General features: G+C 45.5%; 1 protein-coding gene across 2 annotated transcripts in view; it reads left to right on the top strand.

Annotated features, from left to right (window-relative positions):
- LOC110521692 (carboxyl-terminal PDZ ligand of neuronal nitric oxide synthase protein) overlaps positions 1-21932 on the top strand; it is a 235352-nt gene that overhangs the window by 126227 nt on the left and 87193 nt on the right. For both annotated transcript variants that reach the window (XM_090231870.1, XM_021599469.3), the window contains exon 5: positions 20308-20416. In XM_090231870.1, the coding sequence (XP_090087996.1) occupies positions 20308-20416 (109 nt within the window). The remainder of the gene's footprint in view (positions 1-20307; positions 20417-21932) is intronic.

Genomic DNA, 21932 nt, shown 5'->3' with positions numbered 1-21932 from the left:
AAACAAATGTCACACATACAGTTCCAGTCCAAAGTTTTCGAACACCAACTAATTCCAGGGTTTTTCTTTATTTTTACTATTTTCTGCATTGTAGAATAATAGTGAACACATCAAAACTATGAAATAACACATATGGAATCATGTAGTAAGCAAAAAAGTGTTAAACTAATCCAAATATATTTGAGATTTGAGATTCTTCAAGTAGCCACCCTTTGCCTTGATGACAGCTTTGCACACTCTTCAATCTACACACAATACTCCACAATTACAAAGTAAAAACAGAAATACCTCATTTGCATAAGTATTCAGACTCGAAATTGAGCTCATCCTATTTCCATTGATCAGCCTTGAGATCTTTCTACAACTTGATTGGTGTCACCTGTGGTAAATTCAATTGATTGGACATGATTTGGAAAGGCACACACCTGTCTATATAAGGTCCCACTGTTGACAGTGCATGTCAAAGCAAAACCTAAGTCATGAGGTCGAAGAAATTGTCTGTAGAGCTCCAAGACAGGATTGTGTCGAGGCACAGTTCTGGGAAAAGACACCAAAAAATGTCTGCAGCATTGAAGGTCCCCAAGAACACAGTGGCCTCCATCATTATTAAATTGAAGTTTGGAACCACCAATATTCTTCCTAGAGCTGCCTACCCTGCCAAACTGAGAAATCGGGGGAGAACCCGATGGTCACTCTGACAGAGCTCCAGAGTTCCTCTTTGAAGATGGGAGAGGCCTTTATGGTAGAGTGGCTTGACAGAAGCCACTCCTCAGTAAAAGGAAAATGACAGCCCACTTGGAGTTTGCCAAAAGACATATAAAATTACTCTCAGACCATGAGAAACAAGATTATCTGATCTGATGTAACCAAGATTGAACTCTTTGATCTGAATGCCAAGCGTGAAGTCTGGAGGAAACCTTGCACCACCCCTACGGTGAAGCATGGTGGTGGCAGCATCATGCTGTGGGGATGTTTTTCCGTGGCAGGGACTGGGAGGCTAGTCAAGATCGAGGGAAAGATGAACGGAGCAAAGTACAGAGAGATCCTTGATGAATAACTGCTCCAGAGTGCTCAGGACCTCAGACTTGGGCGAAGGTTCACCTTCCAACAGGACAACGACCCTAAACACAGAGCCAAGACAAGACTGGCTTCAGGACAAGTCTCTGAATGTCCTTGAGTGGCCAAGCCAAAGCCTGGACTAGAACCTGATCAAACATATCTGGTGGGACCTGAAAATAGCTGTGCAGCGACGCTCCCCATCCAACCTGACAGAGCTGGAGAAGATCTGCAGAGAAGAATAGGATAAACTCCCCAAATACAGGTGTGCCAAGCTTGTAGCGTCATGCCCAAGAAGATTTTAGGCTGTAATCGCTGGCAAAGGTGTGTCACGTTCTGACCTTAGTTCCTTTGTTTTTGTCTGTGTTTTAGTATGGTCAGGGTTTGTTTTTCTATGTTGGTTTTTGAGTTCGGCCTAGTATGGTTCTCAATCAGAGGCAGCTGTCAATTGTTGTCCCTGATTGAGAATCATACTTAGGTAGCCTGGGTTTCGGGCAGCAGCGATCTCAGGACTCCTGAACATGGGAGGACGTTTTGGACGGCAAGGGTTGCTACAAATGGGTGGAGATCCTGGATGGAAGGGATCGCCTCCCATGGGAACAGGTGGAGGCAGCCAGGAGAGCGGAGGCAGCAGGTAATGGGAGCCAGCGCTTCGAGCGTGCTTAGCCCGGTGCGCTACATCCCAGCTTCCCATAACGGCCTGGCTAGAGTGGGCATCGAGCCAGGTGCCATGAAGCCGGCTCTGCGCATCTGGTCTCCAGTGCGTCTCCTCGGGCCGGCGTACATGGCACCAGCCTTACGCATGGTGTCCCCGGTTCGCCAGCACATTCTAGCATTCCACCTCGCCGCACTGGCCTGGCTACGGGGATGATCCAACCAGGTAAGGTTGGGCAGGCTCGGTGGTCAAGAGCTCCAGTGCGCCTTCACGTTCCGGTCTATCCGGTGCAACCTCCAAGCACCAGCCCTCCGGTGGCAGCCCCCCGCACCAGGCGGTCTCTCCGTCTTCTCCCTACAGGTGCTCCCACCTGTCCAGAGCTGCCAGAGCTGCCCGTCTGTCCTGAGCCGCCAGAGTCTCCCGTCTGTCCTGAGCCGCCAGAGTCTCCCGTCTGTCATACACTGTATTTGAAACAGACACACAAAATGAAAGGAGCCATCCACACCTACAATAAAATCACATTGTCCTTTGTCTAATGCAGTGGTGTAAAGTACTTAAGTAAAAAATACTTTAAAGTACTACTATAGTAGTGTTTTGGGGTATCTGTACTTTACTTTACTACTTATATTTTTGACAACTTTTACTTTTGCTCCATTACATTCTTAAAGAAAATAATGTAATTTTTAGTCCTTACATTTTCCCTGACACCCAAAAGTACTCGTTACGTTTTGAATGCTTAGCAGGATAGGAAAATTGTCTAATTCATGCACTTATCAAGAGAACATCCCTGGTCATCCCTATTGCCTCTGATCTGGCAGACTCACTAAACACAAATGCTTCGTTTGTAAATGATGTCTGACTGTTGAAGTGGGCCCCTGGCTATCCGTAAATGGAAAAAAAGAAAATCATTTGTGCCGTCTGGGTTGCTTAATATAAGGAATCTGAAATGATTTGTACTTTTACTTTTACTTTTGATACTTAAGTATATTTAAAACAAAAAACTTTTAGACTTTTTCTTAAGTAGTATTTTACTGGGTGACTTTCACTATTACTTGAGTCATTTTCTTTTTAAGTTATCTTTACTTTTACTGAAGTATGACATTTGGGTACTTTTTCCACCACTGGTCTAATGTCAAAGGGATAAATATTTACAGTGTAGTAATCTCTGATTTAGTACAGATCAGGGGTAGAACAAAAGCCTCCACACCCAAACTAACTAGTAGAGGTTTTGCTAAAGACTCAAAGACTTTGTGAAGGAGACTGTTGTAAGAAGTTCTAGTGACCTTGTCGGAAGTTCCTCTGTGTGTTGTGGAAGCCAGCAATCCTCTTGGCAGCGGGGTGTGGGTGTGTGTATCTTTCAACACTGGGATAATGAGAGGCTGTGGTATTAGTCCAAATCACAGGATTACCTCTGAGGAAATGGACCAGTCCGTACCTACTGTGTGTGTGTGTGTGTGTGTGTGTGTGTGTGTGTGTGTGTGTGTGTGTGTGTGTGTGTGTGTGTGTGTGTGTGTGTGTGTGTGTGTGTGTGTGTGTGTGTGTGTGTGTGTGTGTGTCAGTCAGTCAGTCATAACTGCAGAGTGTGGGCTCAAGATCTGCTGAGGTCAAGGTTGCCAGGCAGCAGTTTCAGGCCCCTGAACAAATACACACGCACACACACACACAGCGTGCAGGGATTTGGAGGCTCAGACAGGTCTGATGAGAAATTGGAGAAATACAGTGCAGTGTCTGAAGTATACACACACACAGTCTGTAAAACCAATTGAAGGTGCATGCCAAAGCCAGCTAGGAACAGTTGTAGGAACAGTTGTATTCCAGTAAATCAGTGATTAGAATAATACTGGTGGCACTGTCGTGACACTGGGCTATGACAGGAGACGACTACAGACAAACTATCTAGTTATAACCCCCTGATTTATCTATGAAAATAGAGCTCTTTGACTATGCACACCAGTGGTGGGTTTCCGCTCGAAAGAAATATGCGTATTGTGAAAGAAAAACAAACAGAGCTACTGTGGTGGTGGATCTTTGATTTTAAGGGGCTATTTTGCTTCCACTGATTAAGGGAAAGGGGACACCTAGTCAGTTGTACAACTGAAATGTGTCTTCTGCATTTAACCCAACCCCTCTGAATCAGAGAGGTGCAGGGGGCTGCCTTAATCGACATCCACGCCGCCCAGGGGAACAGTGGGTTAACCGCCTTGTTCAGGGGCAGAACGACAGATTTTTACCTTGTCAGGATTTAACCCAACAACCTTTCGGTTACTGGCCCACTGCTCTAACCACTAGGCTACCTGCCGCCCCAACTGTTCTTTGTCAAGGTCAACGGCCAGTGCCAGGACATTTCAGCCAAGAACCTGGTTGCCCATGCCAGGAAGCTGAAACTTGACTGCAAGTGGATATTCCAGCAGGAAAATAACCCCACGTACACATCACAATCCACAAAGAAATGGTTAATTGACCACAAAAATCGACATTTTGCAATGGCCATCTCAGTCAGGTTTTTGGAGCCAACACCCTCCCCATGCCGGTGTCATCAATTCCGAGCCCCACCCGATACCGATATCAGGACAGATTTATATCCGTAACCCAATCCACTCGCATAGAATTGTTCAGTGGGCCGAACAAATAACATCAATTTATTGAATTGTTTTTATGGTCCCAGAGTAGGCCTAGTAGTTCCCCTCCCAGCATCAATTCATTTGTCTGCATGTCTATTCAATATTTGGATAAAATGAAACCATGCAATACATTTTGAACGATACTTTCATAATGAGATGCGAAATATCAACAACACAAATCGTTCTGAAAAAAAGGCCTTCTAATTAGCCTTCTCACAGTAACTAATGAAAGCCTATGCAACACAACAAGCACCTGGGTTTGTAAAAAAAAAAATACAATTATTTTTGATTTAAAAGATTTTTGACCCACAATATAAGTGTTCTGAAACGTAAGTCGACCCACGGGTTGAAATAATGTTTTCATTCAAAACTAAAGCAGATTGTTTTGCAGGCCAACTGCAGGGAACCACCGATATCCGGCCCAATGCAGGACTCTACATCGGATATGTATTTGCTAGCAGCTAGCACAGCCTGCCTCAGGGCTACAGAGGAGAGCAGAGTGGGGGGTACTTCACGCTTGAATTTGTTATTCTGTCAGGAAGATTGAAGCTGCAAGCTGTTTTAGAATGTATAAATTGTTTGTTCTCCTGTTGTTAAGTAGTAGGTGTGTGTGTGTGTGTGTGTGTGTGTGTGTGTGTGTGTGTGTGTGTGTGTGTGTGTGTGTGTGTGTGTGTGTGTGTGTGTGTGTGTGTGTGTGTGTGCGTGCGTGCGTGCGTGCTTTCGTGCGTGTGTGTGTGTGCGTCAGAAGCACAGAGTGGGGGGCTCAAGTTCTGGCGCGTGTGTGCGTGCATGCCTCATGTACCTCTCCGCATGGAGATATCTGCCAATTCCTCCTCAGCAATTACACTGACAAAAGGTCGGTCACACAGCAAGCATACAAAGTAAAAATGATGATTAGTGATATAGCAACCTCAGCTCTGCTGACCAGCTACTCTGCTATTTGGCATCTTTAGGCATCTATGATATGGCTGGACATGGGCCAGAGGTACTGACCACTACCCTATAGAATGCTACACACACACTTTCTCTCTGAGAGGCTGCCCTTGGAAGTGTGGAGGCTCAGGCATGCACTTACAAACACTCTATAGCAGAAGGAAAGTGAAAGAGTGTTTGTGATTGGTTGGTAGCGTTCCCTGCATCAGGGAAAAACAGCAACAGCAGGGTGTTCTGCTTATGCAGCCGATGTCTGTGAGCAGTCTGGTGAATCAACACACTGATGAAGACTAGAGGAACTCTGCAGACTGACTGACTGTTTGTTTTACATCACATGGGAAGGCACTTCTGTATACACACACTCACCCGCAAACATCACACACACACATTCACAAACAACTCTCTCTCTCTCTCACACACACACACACACACACACACACACACACACACACACACACACACACACACACACACACACACACACACACACAGACACACACACACACACACACACTCATGGGCATGGACAAATGCATGTACTCAGAGAGAAACATGCACAATTTGTACACATCGTCAACAGGGGCAGGATATGGAGTATATTTCTAGAACTCACTATGCCTTCCAGGAAATAGCCATCATCATCTGTCAGTCCTCTGACACACAGGTTTATATTTGATCCTGGGCTCCTGGACTTCATTCTCTTCTCTTCAAAACATTTTAAAAGCATTTGTCAAATATGTCAGCTGGTATCATTATTTTTATTTTATGGCTCTCTTTGTCTTCATAGATTCACTCTCTTCCTTTCTCTCTTTCTTTGTCTCTCTCTCTCTCTCTCTCTCTCTCTCTCTCTGTAGATGTGTGTGTGTGTGTGTGTGTGTGTGTGTGTGTGTGTGTGTGTGTGTGTGTGTGTGTGTGTGTGTGTGTGTGTGTGTGTGTGTGTTTCTTTTTATATTTTCCTAATAGAGTAATTACTTTCAGATTAGCAGAGAGGAAGTGAAGGAGCTGGAACAGATTAATTCACAGAGTGCATTGCCAGAAGCCTGCTAACATGGCTTTCCACTGAGCTACAGAAACACACACCACACACACACACACACACACACACACACATACACACACACACACACACACACACACACACACACACACACACACACACACACACACACACACACACACACACACACACACACACACACACACACACGGCGTGGTTTTGTTATTGTATTTGTGGGGTTACCACACCCTGATAACAGAATTAAAGGGGTGGGTAGGGCAGTGTAGATAAATACCTTTGATCAAGCTTTGATTATTGTTCCACACTTTCTCACTAACCCTAGTCTATTGCAGTGACATACCGGAACCAGCGTGTGACGAGTAATCAGACGCAGTAAGTTGTTTGCAACAAAAGTACATATTTCAGCGCTACGCATGTTTCAAAAGAAGGGAACATTCCACGAACAGTGGGTATCATAAGTATTCACCCCGCTTGGATTCTTTTCACATTTTGATGCGTTACAAAGTGAGATTGAAATTCATTTAATTGTGATCTTTTTGTCAGTGATCTACACAAAATACTTCCGAATGTCAAAGTGACAATCAAATTTTACAAATGTTTACAAATGAATACAAATTAAATAACTGAAATATAGCCGTTGCATAAGTATTCACCTCCTTTGTTTAGACAAGCCTAAATTTGATCAGGACTAAAATGTGGCTTAACAAATCACACAATAAGTTACATGGACTCACTCTGTGCACAAGAATGTTTTTATGGGCCTAAGACATTTAATTTAACAGTAAAATGTTTTTCATTGCCTTTCAATTTGGCAAGAACACAACCAGTCATGGATGTTTTCATCTTATTGTCAAACAAATCACTTCAAAAAGTAGGCTACCTGAGCATGTAAAAGGGGGGGGGGACTCATGTCTCATTCAGGGGTTCTGAGACCCCCGTAGTCCCCCATAATTCACAATTTGTCTGTCCCCAATACATACAACATCTGTCCCCCATACATACAACATCTGTCCTCCATACATACAACATCTGTCCCCCATACATACAACATTTGTCCCTCTTTCAAGTATTGCATTTCAATCACAGATTCAACTACACAGTCCAGGGAGCTCATAAAAGAAGGGCAGTGATTGGTAGATGGCTAACAATAACAAATCAGACATTGAATATCTCTTTAAGCCTGGTCAAGTTAATAATTATGCTGTGGATTATGTATTGAACCACACAGACACAACAAATATACAGTTGTCCTTCTGAACTGAGCTGCAGGACAGGAAGGAAACTGCTCAGAGATGTCACCATGAGGCCATTGGGGACTTTAAGGAATACACTTTTTGGCCTAAATGCAAAGCCTTATGTTTGGGGCAAATCTAACACAACACATCAATTAGTAACTGCCTCCTTATTTTCAAGAATGCTTGGTGACTATCTCAGTTGCTTACCAAGAAGACAATTAATGTTCCTGAGTGGCCAAGTTACAGTTTGGACTTAAATTTGCTTGGCTAGCCATGACCCCCAACACCTTGAGAGGTTGAGTATTTGTTTTAAAGAATAATGGGCAAATATTGCACAATCCAGATGTGCAAGGCTCTTAGAGAATAACCCAAGAAGTCTCACAGCTGTAATCACTACCATGTTTTTATTTATTGAATGTATTACTTGTATTTACACAAAGGGGGGTGAATTTTTTTTTTCATTTTCCGTTTTTCATACATTTGTAAGAAATGTCTAAATGTTTTCCACTGTGACATTACAGAGTCTTTTGTGTAGATGGTTGCCAAAGATTACAATGAAATGCTTTGTAACTCAATAAAATGCGAAGAAATCCAAGGGGGTTGAATACGTACGATACCAACTGTGTTCGCGTTTATACATTATAAGCGTCCAGAGATGAAAGGTAAACATACTGGCACTTTTCACAGAGGCGTTTCCTGAAATGAGATGGATGTGTGTATGTGTGTGTGTACAGGATGCTCCAGTGATCTTAATGCCACCATGATTATTTAATCAAGATAATCTCACCGTGTAATCTTGCTTGGACAAACAAACTGTCTGCTTCATTTATATACACTCTCTCTCTTATCACAGCTCAGAGCCCTACAGTATAGTACTGTATCTTCACTGACAGGGTAAAGCACCCAGACTCTCACCTCCCAGGGACCACAGATGGTGTAAGCCAATAATGGAGGGTGTTAACAGTGTACTCTAGTAAAACCGTCAGTCAGTGGTAGCTATTGGCAGACATATATTCTAGTATCATAATAGATTATCGTATGGGACAATATACAAAGGTTTTTGAGAAAATCTTATTTTAAGTGTCATTTGGAGCACATACAGAGAGCTGTGAAATATGGCTGTGGTTATATCTGAAAATCCCTGAAACTGATAAACTCTAAAAAATCCCTCGAGTCCATGAACCTTAACAGCCCAGTTTTACTTACCTAACATAATTTATGGTATCTCTGTTACACAGAATGGAATAGCCACAGAACATATATCAGCTTTGTCAGTGCCTCTGCACCAGCAAGTTGTTAAGTACCGTGTTTTCTCTCTCTCTCTCTCTCTCTCTCTCTCTCTCTCTCTCTCTCTCTCTCTCTCTCTCTCTCTCTCTCCAATTCAATTCAAAGGGGCTTTATTGGCATGGGAAACATGTGTTAACATTGCCAAAGCAAGTGAGGTAGATAATATACAAAAGTGAAATAAACAATACAAATTAACAGTAAACATTACACATACAGAAGCTTCAAAACAATAAAGACATTACAAATGTCATATAGTATATATATATATATATATAGTATATATATATATATATATATACAGTGTTGTAACAATGTACAAATGGTTAAAGTACACAAGGGAAAATAAATAAGCATAAATATGGGTTGTATTTACAATGGTATTTGTTCTTCACTGGTTGCCCTTTTCTTGTGGCAACAGGTCACAAATATTGCTGCTGTGATGGCACACTGTGATGGCACCCAGTAGATATGGGAGTTTATCAAAATTGGATTTGTTTTTAAAATTCTTTGTTGATCTGTGTAATCTGAGGGAAATATGTGTCTCTAATATGGTCAAACATTGGGCAGGAGGTTAGGAAGTGCAGCTCAGTTTCCACCTCATTTTGTGGGCAGTGAGCACATAGCCTGTCTTCTCTTGAGAGCCATGTCTGCCTACGGCGGCCTTTCTCAATAGCAAGGCTATGCTCACTGAGTCTGTACATAGTCAAAGCTTTCCTTAAGTTTGGGTCAGTCACAGTGGTCAGGTATTCTGCCACTGTGTACTCTCTGTTTAAGGCCAAAAAGCATTGTAGATGCTCTGTTGTTAATTCTTTCCAATGTGTCAAGTAATTATCTTTTTGTTTTCTTATGATTTGGTTGGGTCTAATTGTGCTGTTGTCCTGGGGCTCTGTGGGGTGTGTTTGTGTTTGTGAACAGAGCCCCAGGACCAGCTTGCTTAGGGGACTCTTCTCCAGGTTCATCTCTCTGTAGGTGATGGCTTTGTTATGGAAGGTTTGGGAATCGCTTCCTTTTAGGTGGTTGTAGAATTTAACGGCTCTTTTCTGGATTTTGATAATTAGTGGGTATCGGCCTAATTCTGCTCTGCATGCATTATTTGATGTTCTACGTTGTACACGGAGGATATTTTTGCAGAATTCTGCATGCAGAGTCTCAATGTGGTGTTTGTCCCATTTTGTGAATTCTTGGTTGGTGAGCGGACCCCAGACCTCACAACCATAAAGGGCAATGGGCTCTATGACTGATTCAAGTATTTTTAGCCAGATCCTAATTGGTATGTTAAAATTTATGTTCCTTTTGATGGCATAGAATGCCCTTCTTGCCTTGTCTCTCAGATCGTTCACAGCTTTGTGGAAGTTACCTGTGGCGCTGATGTTTAGGCCGAGGTATGTATCATTTTTTGTGTGCTCTAGGGCAACAGTGTCTAGATGGAATTTATAGTTGTGGTCCTGGCGACTGGACCTTTTTTGGAACACCATTATTTTGGTCTTACTGAGATTTACTGTCAGGGCCCAGGTCTAACAGAATCTGTGCAGAAGATCTAGGTGCTGCTGTAGGCCCTCCTTGGTTGGTGACAGAAGCACCAGATCATCAGCAAACAGTAGACATTTGACTTCGGATTCTAGTAGGGTGAGGCCGGGTGCAGACTTTTCTAGTGCCATGCCAATTCTCTCTCTCTCTCTCTCTCTCTCTCTCTCTCTCATATAAGCAGAGCTCCATGGATGACCTTGGAGTCACTCTCAAAGCTCTGGTCACATTCTACAGCGAGCAAGCCAGTCTCATCTACAGAAGCTGGTTTGGGACTAGAGGCTTGGGGATCTAATGTGTGCCACACAAGGCCTTTCCTCTTTATCTGATCTTCTTACTTCTTTATCTGGCTTTTTTTAGACAGACAGACAGACAGACAGACAGACAGACAGACAGACAGACAGACAGACAGACAGACAGACAGACAGACAGACAGACAGACAGACAGAAATCATGTGGTTGAGTTGCAGGAGAAAAATGGAGCGCCACACATTTTTTATTTATTTATACAAAAATAAAAAATATTGAACCTTTATTTAACTAGGCAAGCTCCACACATACACCAACACACACAGAAAACACACACACAATTTACCGTAAGTTGTTGCGCTTTATGCGATCTCCATAGCCCTTGTAACCTTCATCTGATATCAGTCAATGTGAGGAGAGATTTGAGACATCTGAGAATAGCTATGTAATAGAATATGATAAGGACTATTAGGAGAAGGGGCTTTGATTTGCTGGACCAAAAGCCTAAAACTGACCAACCCTGGGCTATGCAGTGTTATGTCTCCTACAAGCAGTCCTCTCTATGACATGACATTACTCTACTAACATCTCCATATTGTGTGAGCATGTGTTTGCCTCCCAGGGGATGAATTAGTGCAGTGGGAGGTTTGTCTTTGTTGTTGCTTAATGGAATAAGATGCATTTCTCTGTTGAGCGCCATCATTGAGCTGTTATTCTGCTCAATATAACCTTCCACACACACACCCACATTGTAATTGTTATCCCCATGAAGTGTATTGAGTCACAATCAGCTCATTCCAGCTCTGACAGGATACAGTATAAACCTCAACACAAGCTGCTAGTCAATTAGGCATGGGGGGGCTGTATTGTACACACACACACACACACACACACCACCGCTGGCTCCGCCTCTTCAGAGTGAAGGACAGCAAACAGAGGAGCATGATAGATGATGATAGAGATGTGTTCTTGCAGGGTATGTTTATCTCTGGTTGTGTTTGTGTTTGACACGGAGATGGAGTAGTGTGAGAGCAGTACTGTACTACACACTCGCTCTCTCCCTCATTCCTGTCGTGTCCATCTGTCTACAGGGGTCACTTAGCAGGCTTTACTTTTCTAAGCCTCTATAATATTCCATGACTGTGCACGGGATGGAGGGAGGTGTGTGTGTGTGTGTGTGTGTGTGTGTGTGTGTGTGTGTGTGTGTGTGTGTGTGTGTGTGTGTGTGTGTGTGTGTGTATGTGTGTGTGTGTGTGTGTGTGTGTGTGTGTGTGTGTGTGTGTGTGTGTGTGTGTGTGTATAAACAAAATATATTCTGTACAGGTCAGAGTGATCAAAACAAAGCAGGCCTTAAGAACAGATATTCATAGCACAAATCATGCGCAGACAAACAAAAACAAGCAGATATTCATAGCCATTCTGCACTAAGAGCATAAGTTTAAAAACAGATATTCTTAGGTGTTTTAAAGTAAGAGCACTACAGTAGTTTATGCTCCACTGCCAGCGTATGGAGTCAGACTGTGGGCTGACTCGGACCCCATCACCAGATGTGAAACGTATTTACATTCACATGTTATCTTGACAGGGGACTAAAAGAGACCAAAACAACCATTTTTAACTTTAGTTCACATCCATCTTTCATGATGTTCTTCTATACTTTAGATATTGTAACCAACTATGTAGTAAAAGTTCATCTGAATCTTTTATGATTTGATTTTATGCTTTTCCAGAGGATAAGAACAGGTTAAAACAAGTTGTAATATCCTGTCTGTAAGATATTGTGATGGCCTCACAGTGTTGTCTGTCTGTGGTTATAGTCATATCCTGTAATGAATGCTAAGAGATCATGATGCTGATATGCTCCATGTTGGCTGCCATCTTTCCTCTGCTGTCTGCGCTAATTACAGTCGAATCTGTCTGGACACACACAAACACACATACAGCTCTATCTGGCAGGATAGAGGGGAAAATATTGATACAATTTGGTTACTATAAGTTACTGTATCTCTCAGAGCGTGTGTGTGTGTGTGTGTGTGTGTGTGTGTGTGATGAGAGAGTACTGTGGCCTTCAGAGCCTCTTAGCAGCTGGTTTATCTGCAGTATATTTCATAGCAGATATAAACAAAGGGTAAACAAAGGCACATCACTAAATTACTATGACATTATATCACCATATCAACCTGCTCCGCTATTAAAAGTGGTGTGTCTGTGTGTGTGTGTGTGTGTGTGTGTGTGTGTGTGTGTGTGTGTGTGTGTGTGTGTGTGTGTGTGTGTGCGTGCATCCAGATTGTCATACCATATCGACCCTGTGCCATCCCAGTATATTCAGTGATACCGGCACTGAGCACAAGGGGTGCTATTTGTTTTGCAGAACAGACATCCCAGCTTATAAAGTTATACAAGTAACAAAAAAATACTACTCATAGTTTGCTGCACACACAATATATAAATTGGACAGAAAGGCTCTTGATCCAGGAGGGGATTCTCTGCTGTTACCAAGAGAAGCTTGATTTTGCAAGAAGCTAACCCGCCAGAAATCTATTAAGTTACCAAGCAAACCAAATGTCATGTATTGTCATGTTGTGTCTTTCTGTCCTTTCCTTTCACCCTGTCTCCCTCTGCTGGTCGTACTAGGTTACCGTTTCTGTCCCTCTTTCCCCCAGCTGTTCCTTGTCTTCTCTGACTACCTCATTCACCCCTTTTCCCACCTGTTCCCTTTTTCCCTCTGATTAGGTCCCTATATCTCTCTCTGTTTCTGCTCCTGTCTTTGTCGGATTCTTGTTTGTGTGTCTCATGCCTGAACCAGACTATCATCGTGTTTGCTGCAACCTTGTCCTGTCCTGTCGGAATCTACCTGTCCATCTGAGCCCACGTGTGTTCATCATTAAAGAAACTCTGTTTGTTAATTCGCTTTTGGGTCCTCATTCACGCACCTGACAGAAGAATCCGACCAAGAATGGACCCAGCGACTTCGGATCCTCTCCACTCAGCCGTCGAGATCCAGGGAGCGATGCTAGGCAGACACGAGCAGGAATTGTCTGCTGCTCGACATGCCGTTGAGACCCTGGCCACCCAAGTCTCCAACCTCACAGAACAGGTTCACCATCTCCGCCTCGATCCACCGGCCACTTCCAGGGCTTTCGAATCTCCGGAGCCCAGAATCAATAACCCGCCGTGTTACTCTGGGGAGCCCACTGAATGCCGCTCGTTCCTCACCCAGTGTGATATTGTGTTTTCTCTCCAGCCCAACACTTACGCCAGGAGCACTGCTCGTGTCGCCTACGTCATATCTCTCCTTACTGGACGGGCTCGTGAGTGGGGCACGGCAATCTGGGAGGCAAGGGCTGAGTGTACTAACCAGTATCAGGACTTTAAGGAGGAGATGATACGGGTTTTTGATCGATCTGTTTTTGGGGAGGAGGCTTCCAGGGCCCTGTCTTCCCTATGTCAAGGCAATCGATCCATAACAGACTACTCTATTGAGTTTCGCACTCTTGCTGCCTCCAGTGGCTGGAACGAGCCGGCTTTGCTCGCTCGTCTTCTGGAGGGTCTCCGCGCAGAGGTAAAGGATGAGATTCTCTCCCGGGAGGTTCCTTCCAGCGTGGATTCCTTGATTGAACTCGCTATTCGCATTGAGCGACGGGTTGATCTTCGTCACCGAGCTCGTGGAAAGGAGCTCGCGTTCTCCGTTGCCCCCCTCTCCGCATCACTACCATCTTCCTCTGCCGGCTCGGGAGCTGAGCCTATGCAGCTGGGAGGTATCCGCATCTCGACTAAGGAGAGGGAACGGAGAATCACCAACCGCCTCTGTCTCTATTGCGGTTCTGCTGGTCATTTTGTCACTTCATGTCCAGTAAAAGCCAGAGCTCATCAGTAAGCGGAGGGCTACTGGTGAGCGCTACTACTCCTGTCTCTCCTTCAAGATCCTGCACTACCTTGTCGGTCCATCTACGCTGGACCGGTTCGTCAGCTTCCTGCAGTGCCTTAATAGACTCTGGGGCGGAGGGCTGTTTTATGGACGAGACCTGGGCTCGGGAACATGACATTCCTCTCAGACAGTTAAGGGAGTCCACGGCCTTGTTCGCCCTGGATGGTAGTCCTCTCCCCAGGATTCAGCGTGAGACGCTACCTTTAACCCTCACTGTTTCTGGTAATCATAGCGAAACCATTTCTTTTTTAATTTTTCGTTCACCTTTTACACCTGTTGTTTTGGGCCATCCCTGGCTAGTTTGTCATAATCCTTCCATTAATTGGTCTAGTAATTCTATCCTCTCCTGGAACGTCTCTTGTCATGTGAAATGTTTAATGTCTGCTATCCCTCCTGTTTCCTCTGTCTCTTCTTCACAGGAGGAGCCTGGTGATTTGACAGATGTGCCGGAGGAATATCACGATCTGCGCACGGTGTTCAGTCGGTCCAGGGCCACCTCTCTTCCTCCACACCGGTCGTATGATTGTAGTATTGATCTCCTTCCGGGAACCACTCCCCCCCGGGGTAGACTATACTCTCTGTCGGCTCCCGAACGTAAGGCTCTCGAGGATTATTTGTCTGTAGCTCTTGACGCCGGTACCATAGTCCCCTCCTCCTCTCCCGCCGGAGCGGGGTTTTTTTTTGTCAAGAAGAAGGACGGGTCTCTGCGCCCCTGCATAGATTATCGAGGGCTGAATGACATAACAGTGAAGAATCGTTATCCGCTTCCTCTTATGTCTTCAGCCTTCGAGATCCTGCAGGGAGCCAGGTTTTTCACTAAGTTGGACCTTCGTAACGCTTACCATCTCGTGCGCATCAGGGAGGGGGACGAGTGGAAGACGGCATTTAACACTCCGTTAGGGCACTTTGAATACCGGGTTCTTCCTTTCGGCCTCGCTAACGCTCCAGCTGTCTTTCAGGCATTAGTCAATGATGTCCTGAGAGACATGCTGAACATCTTTGTTTTCGTTTACCTTGACGATATCCTGATTTTTTCACCGTCACTCCAGATTCATGTTCAGCACGTTCGACGTGTCCTCCAGCGCCTTTTAGAGAATTGTCTTTTTGTGAAGGCTGAGAAGTGCACTTTTCATGCCTCCTCCGTCACATTTCTCGGTTCTGTTATTTCCGCTGAAGGCATTAAGATGGATCCCGCTAAGGTCCAAGCTGTCATTGATTGGCCCGCCCCTAAGTCACGCGTCGAGCTGCAGCGCTTTCTCGGCTTCGCGAACTTCTATCGTCGTTTCATCCGTAATTTCGGTCAGGTGGGAGCTCCTCTCACAGCCCTTACTTCTGTCAAGACGTGCTTTAAGTGGTCCGTTTCCGCCCAGGGAGCTTTTGATCTCCTCAAGAATCGTTTTACATCCGCTCCTATCCTTGTTACACCTGACTTTTAGACAGTTCGTTGTCGAGGTTGACGCGTCAGAGGTGGGCGTGGGAGCCATTCTTTCTCAGCGCTCCCTCTCTGACGACAAGGTCCACCCATGCGCGTATTTTTCTCATCGCCTGTCGCCGTCGGAACGTAACTATGATGTGGGAAACCGCGAACTGCTCGCCATCCGGTTAGCCCTAGGCGAATGGCGACAGTGGTTGGAGGGGGCGACCGTTCCTTTTGTCGTTTGGACTGACCATAGGAACCTTGAGTACATCCGTTCTGCCAAACGACTTAATGCGCGTCAGGCGCGTTGGGCGCTGTTTTTCGCTCGTTTCGAGTTCGTGATTTCTTATCGTCCGGGCTCTAAGAACACCAAGCCTGATGCTTTATCTCGTCTCTTCAGTTCTTCAGTAGCCTCCACTGACCCCGAGGGGATTCTCCCTGAGGGGCGTGTTGTCGGGTTGACTGTCTGGGGAATTGAGAGGCAGGTAAAGCAAGCGCTCACTCACACTCCGTCGCCGCGCGCTTGTCCTAGGAACCTTCTTTTCGTTCCCGTTCCTACTCGTCTGGCCGTTCTTCAGTGGGCTCACTCTGCCAAGTTAGCCGGCCACCCTGGCGTTCGGGGTACGCTTGCTTCCATTCGCCAGCGTTTTTGGTGGCCCACCCGGGAGCATGACACGCGTCGTTTCGTGGCTGCTTGTTCGGTCTGCGCGCAGACTAAGTCCGGTAACTCCCCTCCTGCCGGCCGTCTCAGGCCGCTTCCCATTCCCTCTCGACCGTGGTCTCACATCGCCTTAGATTTTGTCACCGGACTGCCTTCGTCAGCGGGGAAGACTGTTATTCTTACGGTTGTCGATAGGTTCTCTAAGGCGGCTCATTTCATTCCCCTTGCTAAGCTTCCTTCTGCTAAAGAGACGGCACAAATCATCATCGAGAATGTTTTCAGAATTCATGGCCTTCCGTCAGACGTCGTTTCGGACAGAGGTCCGCAATTCACGTCTCAATTTTGGAGGGAGTTTTGCCGTTTGATTGGGGCTTCCGTCAGTCTCTCTTCCGGCTTTCACCCCCAGTCTAACGGTCAAGCAGAACGGGCCAATCAGACTATTGGTCGCATCTTACGCAGTCTTTCTTTTCGCAACCCTGCGTCTTGGTCAGAACAGCTCCCCTGGGCAGAATACGCCCACAACTCGCTTCCTTCGTCTGCGACCGGGCTATCTCCTTTTCAGAGTAGCCTCGGGTACCAGCCTCCGCTGTTCTCATCTCAGTTCGCCGAGTCCAGCGTCCCCTCCGCTCAGGCTTTTGTCCAACGTTGCGAGCGCACCTGGAAGAGGGTCAGGTCTGCACTTTGCCGTTATAGGACGCAGACTGTGAGGGCTGCTAATAAGCGTAGAACTAAGAGTCCTAGATATTGTCGCGGTCAGAGAGTTTGGCTCTCCACTCAGAACCTTCCCCTTAAGACGGCTTCTCGCAAGTTGACCCCGCGGTTCATTGGTCCGTTCCGTATTTCTCGGGTCATTAATCCTGTCGCAGTTCGACTTCTTCTTCCGCGATACCTTCGTCGCGTCCACCCGGTCTTCCATGTCTCCTGTATCAAGCCCGTTCTTCGCGCCCCCGCTCGTCTTCCCCCCCCCCCCCCCCATCCTTGTCGAGGGCGCACCCATCTACAGGGTCCGTAGGATTTTGGACATGCGTCCTCGGGGCCGTGGTCACCAGTACCTCGTAGATTGGGAGGGGTACGGTCCTGAGGAGAGGAGTTGGGTTCCCTCTCGGGACGTGCTGGACCGTGCGCTGATCGAGGATTTCCTCCGTTGCCGCCAGGTTTCCTCCTCGAGTGCGCCAGGAGGCGCTCGGTGAGTGGGGGGGTACTGTCATGTATTGTCATGTTGTGTCTTTCTGTCCTTTCCTTTCACCCTGTCTCCCTCTGCTGGTCGTACTAGGTTACCGTTTCTGTCCCTCTTTCCCCCAGCTGTTCCTTGTCTTCTCTGACTACCTCATTCACCCCTTTTCCCACCTGTTCCCTTTTTCCCTCTGATTAGGTCCCTATATCTCTCTCTGTTTCTGCTCCTGTCTTTGTCGGATTCTTGTTTGTGTGTCTCATGCCTGAACCAGACTATCATCGTGTTTGCTGCAACCTTGTCCTGTCCTGTCGGAATCTACCTGTCCATCTGAGCCCACGTGTGTTCATCATTAAAGAAACTCTGTTTGTTAATTCGCTTTTGGGTCCTCATTCACGCACCTGACACCAAATGCAAAACTGCAGAGCATTTAGCACATTTTAGACAGTTAACTTAATAGTTATATGATATCTAGCTAACAAAAATGTAGTTGTGAATTCCATACTCGAACCACAGTAAATCACCTAGGGTGTGCTGCACAACACTGAGGGACTCGCAAGGTTCCGTTATTTCTTCGTTGTGTGCTTGTAATCAAACACCATGTGATTGGGGACTACCGGTAAGCTTCATGATGAAATATAATGGAACAGGTGAAATGAAGAACGAGATCTGCTTTATCTCCTAACATATTGCACAAGTTGATTGCAGGTATTTACTTATAAAGTAGCGACAATGATTTACATTTACATATACATAGTTTCAACGGTATTGACAATATTAAAAAAACATCCCATGGCTTTTTCCAAATACCTCGGTATACGGTATACCGCCCAAGCCTGTGTGTGTGTGTGTGTGTGTGTGTGTGTGTGTGTGTGTGTGTGTGTGTGTGTGTGTGTGTGTGTGTGTGTGTGTGTGTTTGTTTGTGTGAGTCATCCCGGATAGCTTTGGCTGTCCTGGTCTTTGTTGCACTCTCTGTGCTAATCACCACACCAGGACCTATATCACTGTCTGCATGGTGAGGCATAGTGAAGTGCAGGCAGGGAAATAACAAACTGGAGCCACCAAGAAGTTAGGGGATATCAGCAAGGCCGTTGGCATGACATACACAGTTCTGAAAGGTTGTGTTTAGGTTCTCTCACAGCGGGAGCTGTCCTCTGATTTGTCTAGAAGGGGTGTTTGTGTGTTCGTGTATGTGATAATGTGTGTGATGTTTTCTACCTCGGACTCATTGACGTTTATCATTTAAAGAGCAATTAGGGAAAAAAGCAGAGAACGGGACTGTCTGACTGGGCTGTCGTTGTTGAATCGGACAGATACAGTATATGACTACAAAAGTAGAATATCTCGTTGAATATCTCATTCCCAAATCATAGGCATTAATATGGAGTTGGTCCTCCCATTGCTGCTATAACATCCGCCACTCTTCTGGGAAAGCTTTCCACTAGATGTTGGAACTTGCTTAAATTCAGCCACAATATCATTAGTGAGGTCAGGCACTGATGTTGGGCGATAAGCCTGGCTCGCAGTCGGCTTTCCCATTCATCCCAATGTTGTTCGATGAGGTTGAGATCAGGGCTCTGTGCAGGTCAGTGAAGTTTTTCCAGACTGATCTCAACAAACCATTTCTGTATGCTTTGTGCATGAGGGCATTGTCATGCTGAAACAGGAAAGGGCCTTCCCCAAACTGTTGCCACAATGTTGGACACACAGAATTGTCTAGAATGTCATTGTATGCTGTAGCATTAAGATTTCCCTTCACTGGAACTAAGGGGCCTAGACCGAACCATGAATACAGCCTCAGACCATTATTCCTCCTCCACCAAACTTTACAATTTGCACAATGCATTGCGGCAGGTAGCGTACACCTGGCATCCGCCAACCCCAGATTTGTCCGTCGGACTGCCAGATGGTGAGGCGTGATTCACCACTTCAGAGGTAGTGAGTGTTGCCACCGAGGACAGACAATATTTACGCGCTATGCGCTTCAGCAGTCCTGTTCTGTGATCTTGTGTGGCCTACCACTTTGCGGCTGAGCCGTTGTTGCTCCTAGACATTTCCACCTCACAATAACAGCACTTACAGTTGACCGGTACAGCTCTAGCAGGGCAGACATTTGATTAACTGACTTGTTGGAAAGGTGGCATCCAATGACGATGCCACATTGAAAATCACTGAGCTCTTCAGTAAGGCCATTCTACTGCCAATATTTGTCTATGGAGATTGCATGGCTGTGTGCTCAGCAACAGGTGTGGATGAAAAATCAGGGTTCCACTAATTGGAAAGGGTGTCCACATACTTTTGTATATATAGTGTACATGTCATGATGTAAGTAGCCTCTGGTCTCAATTCAACACAATTATATTACACTTGTTTGGTACTCTAGTTATTCTGTAAAAACTGTGATAGCTAGTTTGTGATTACTCACTGTCTTTCATTGATGTAAATGGGAGATTTACGTGAGAGGTTGAGTAACACAAACATATTTTAAGTTAGGGTTCAGCACTAGGGTAACTTTTGGTTGTTTATCTAGTTCCTCTGTTTCTGTCCTGTAGGATCTTCTATGTATCTCATGACTCCCAGGACCTGAAGATCTTCAGCTACATCGCCAGAGATGGACAGAATAACGTCTTCCGCTGTAATGTCTTCAAGTCCAAGAAGAAGGTGAGATAGACACACACTTTATCTCTCTTTCCTCTCTTGCATGATAATGGTTTACACAGTACCATTTACATGACTGAGCCATGTCCAGTCATGATTGCTAAAGGTAGTGAAGAAATTCACACTCCCTCTTTCTCTCCAGCTCTTTATTTGAATTTGTTTTAATTATTGGTTGGAATTGTGAACAATAGCCAAATCAAATATGAAGTCAAATCCATTCGCCCTATCATATGGTTTACTGCAGCTCAGCGGTCAGGGGGAAGTGGTAAGTGGGTTCATGTTTCAGGATGGTGGTGTGGTCAGGAGGTGTCTATGCACTCGGCATTTGATGGCCTGAAGACCACTGTGATGTCACCGATAACGTGCTCTGGAAGTTTATTCCATTAACGGACAGCAGTTTTAGGACGTTTCTGTCCAGGGAGCGTGTTCTAGTGACTAGGTGGGTGAAAGCATGGTCTGGCATGGCTGTGCATAGGCGGGTAGTGCGGCGTCTGTTATACGGTGGGTGGAGCATAGCTTGCAGGTCTATGGGACAGTGGTGTGAGTACATTTTGTACGGGGCTATAGCAGCAGCCCTGTACAACCCTCTCACACGCTCCCTCCCCCTATCAACTATGCCGCACACACACACACACACACAAACACACACACACACACACACACACACACACACACACACACACACACACACACACACACACACACACACACACACACACACACACACACACACACACACAAAGTCTTAGTCCTGGGAGATCGGGGAGTGAAATACACTGACATTCACTTGGGCAGCTCTGGCCCGAGGCCATTGAGATGGAAAGCACTTTTCCTGAGCGTGTGTGTAGGTGTGTGTGTTTGTGTATGTGTGTGCGTGTGTGTGTTTGTGTGTGTGTATGTGTGCGCACATGCATGCCTGCCTGCCTGCGTGCTTGTGTAAGAGAGAGGGAGAGAGCGAAAGTGTGTGTTCTAATCCACAGTCACTCTAGCATGGAGAGACACAAAGCAATGTGCATTGGAGGGTGTCTGTAATAAAGTGCTGTAGGCCGATGGCTGTACTGTACCAAAACACCACCTGCACGTATTAAACAGTATCCTGACATATTAAAACCTCCCAGTACACGCACACTACATAACTCTACCCAGCCACACTAACAGCTTCTATCTCAAGGCCATCAGATTGTTAAACAGCCACCACTAACATTGAGTGGCTGCTGCCAACACACTGACTCAACTCCAGCCACTTTAATAATGGGAATTGATGTAAAATATATCACTAGCCACTTAAACAATGCTACTTAATATAATGTTTACATACCCTACATTATTCATCTCATATGTCTACGTATATACTGTACTCTATATCATCTACTGCATCTTATGTAATACATGTATCACTAGCCACTTTGAACTATGCCACTTTGTTTACATACTCATCTCACGTATTCATTGATCTGGCCAAGGCTTTCGACTCTGTCAATCACCACATCCTCATCGGCAGACTCGACAGCCTTGGTTT

The sequence above is a fragment of the Oncorhynchus mykiss genome, chromosome 4 (assembly GCF_057628025.1).
Source record: "Oncorhynchus mykiss isolate SJ-2025 chromosome 4, ASM5762802v1, whole genome shotgun sequence".
Classification (NCBI taxonomy): domain Eukaryota; kingdom Metazoa; phylum Chordata; class Actinopteri; order Salmoniformes; family Salmonidae; genus Oncorhynchus; species Oncorhynchus mykiss.
This window is presented reverse-complemented; position numbering and strand designations above follow the sequence as displayed.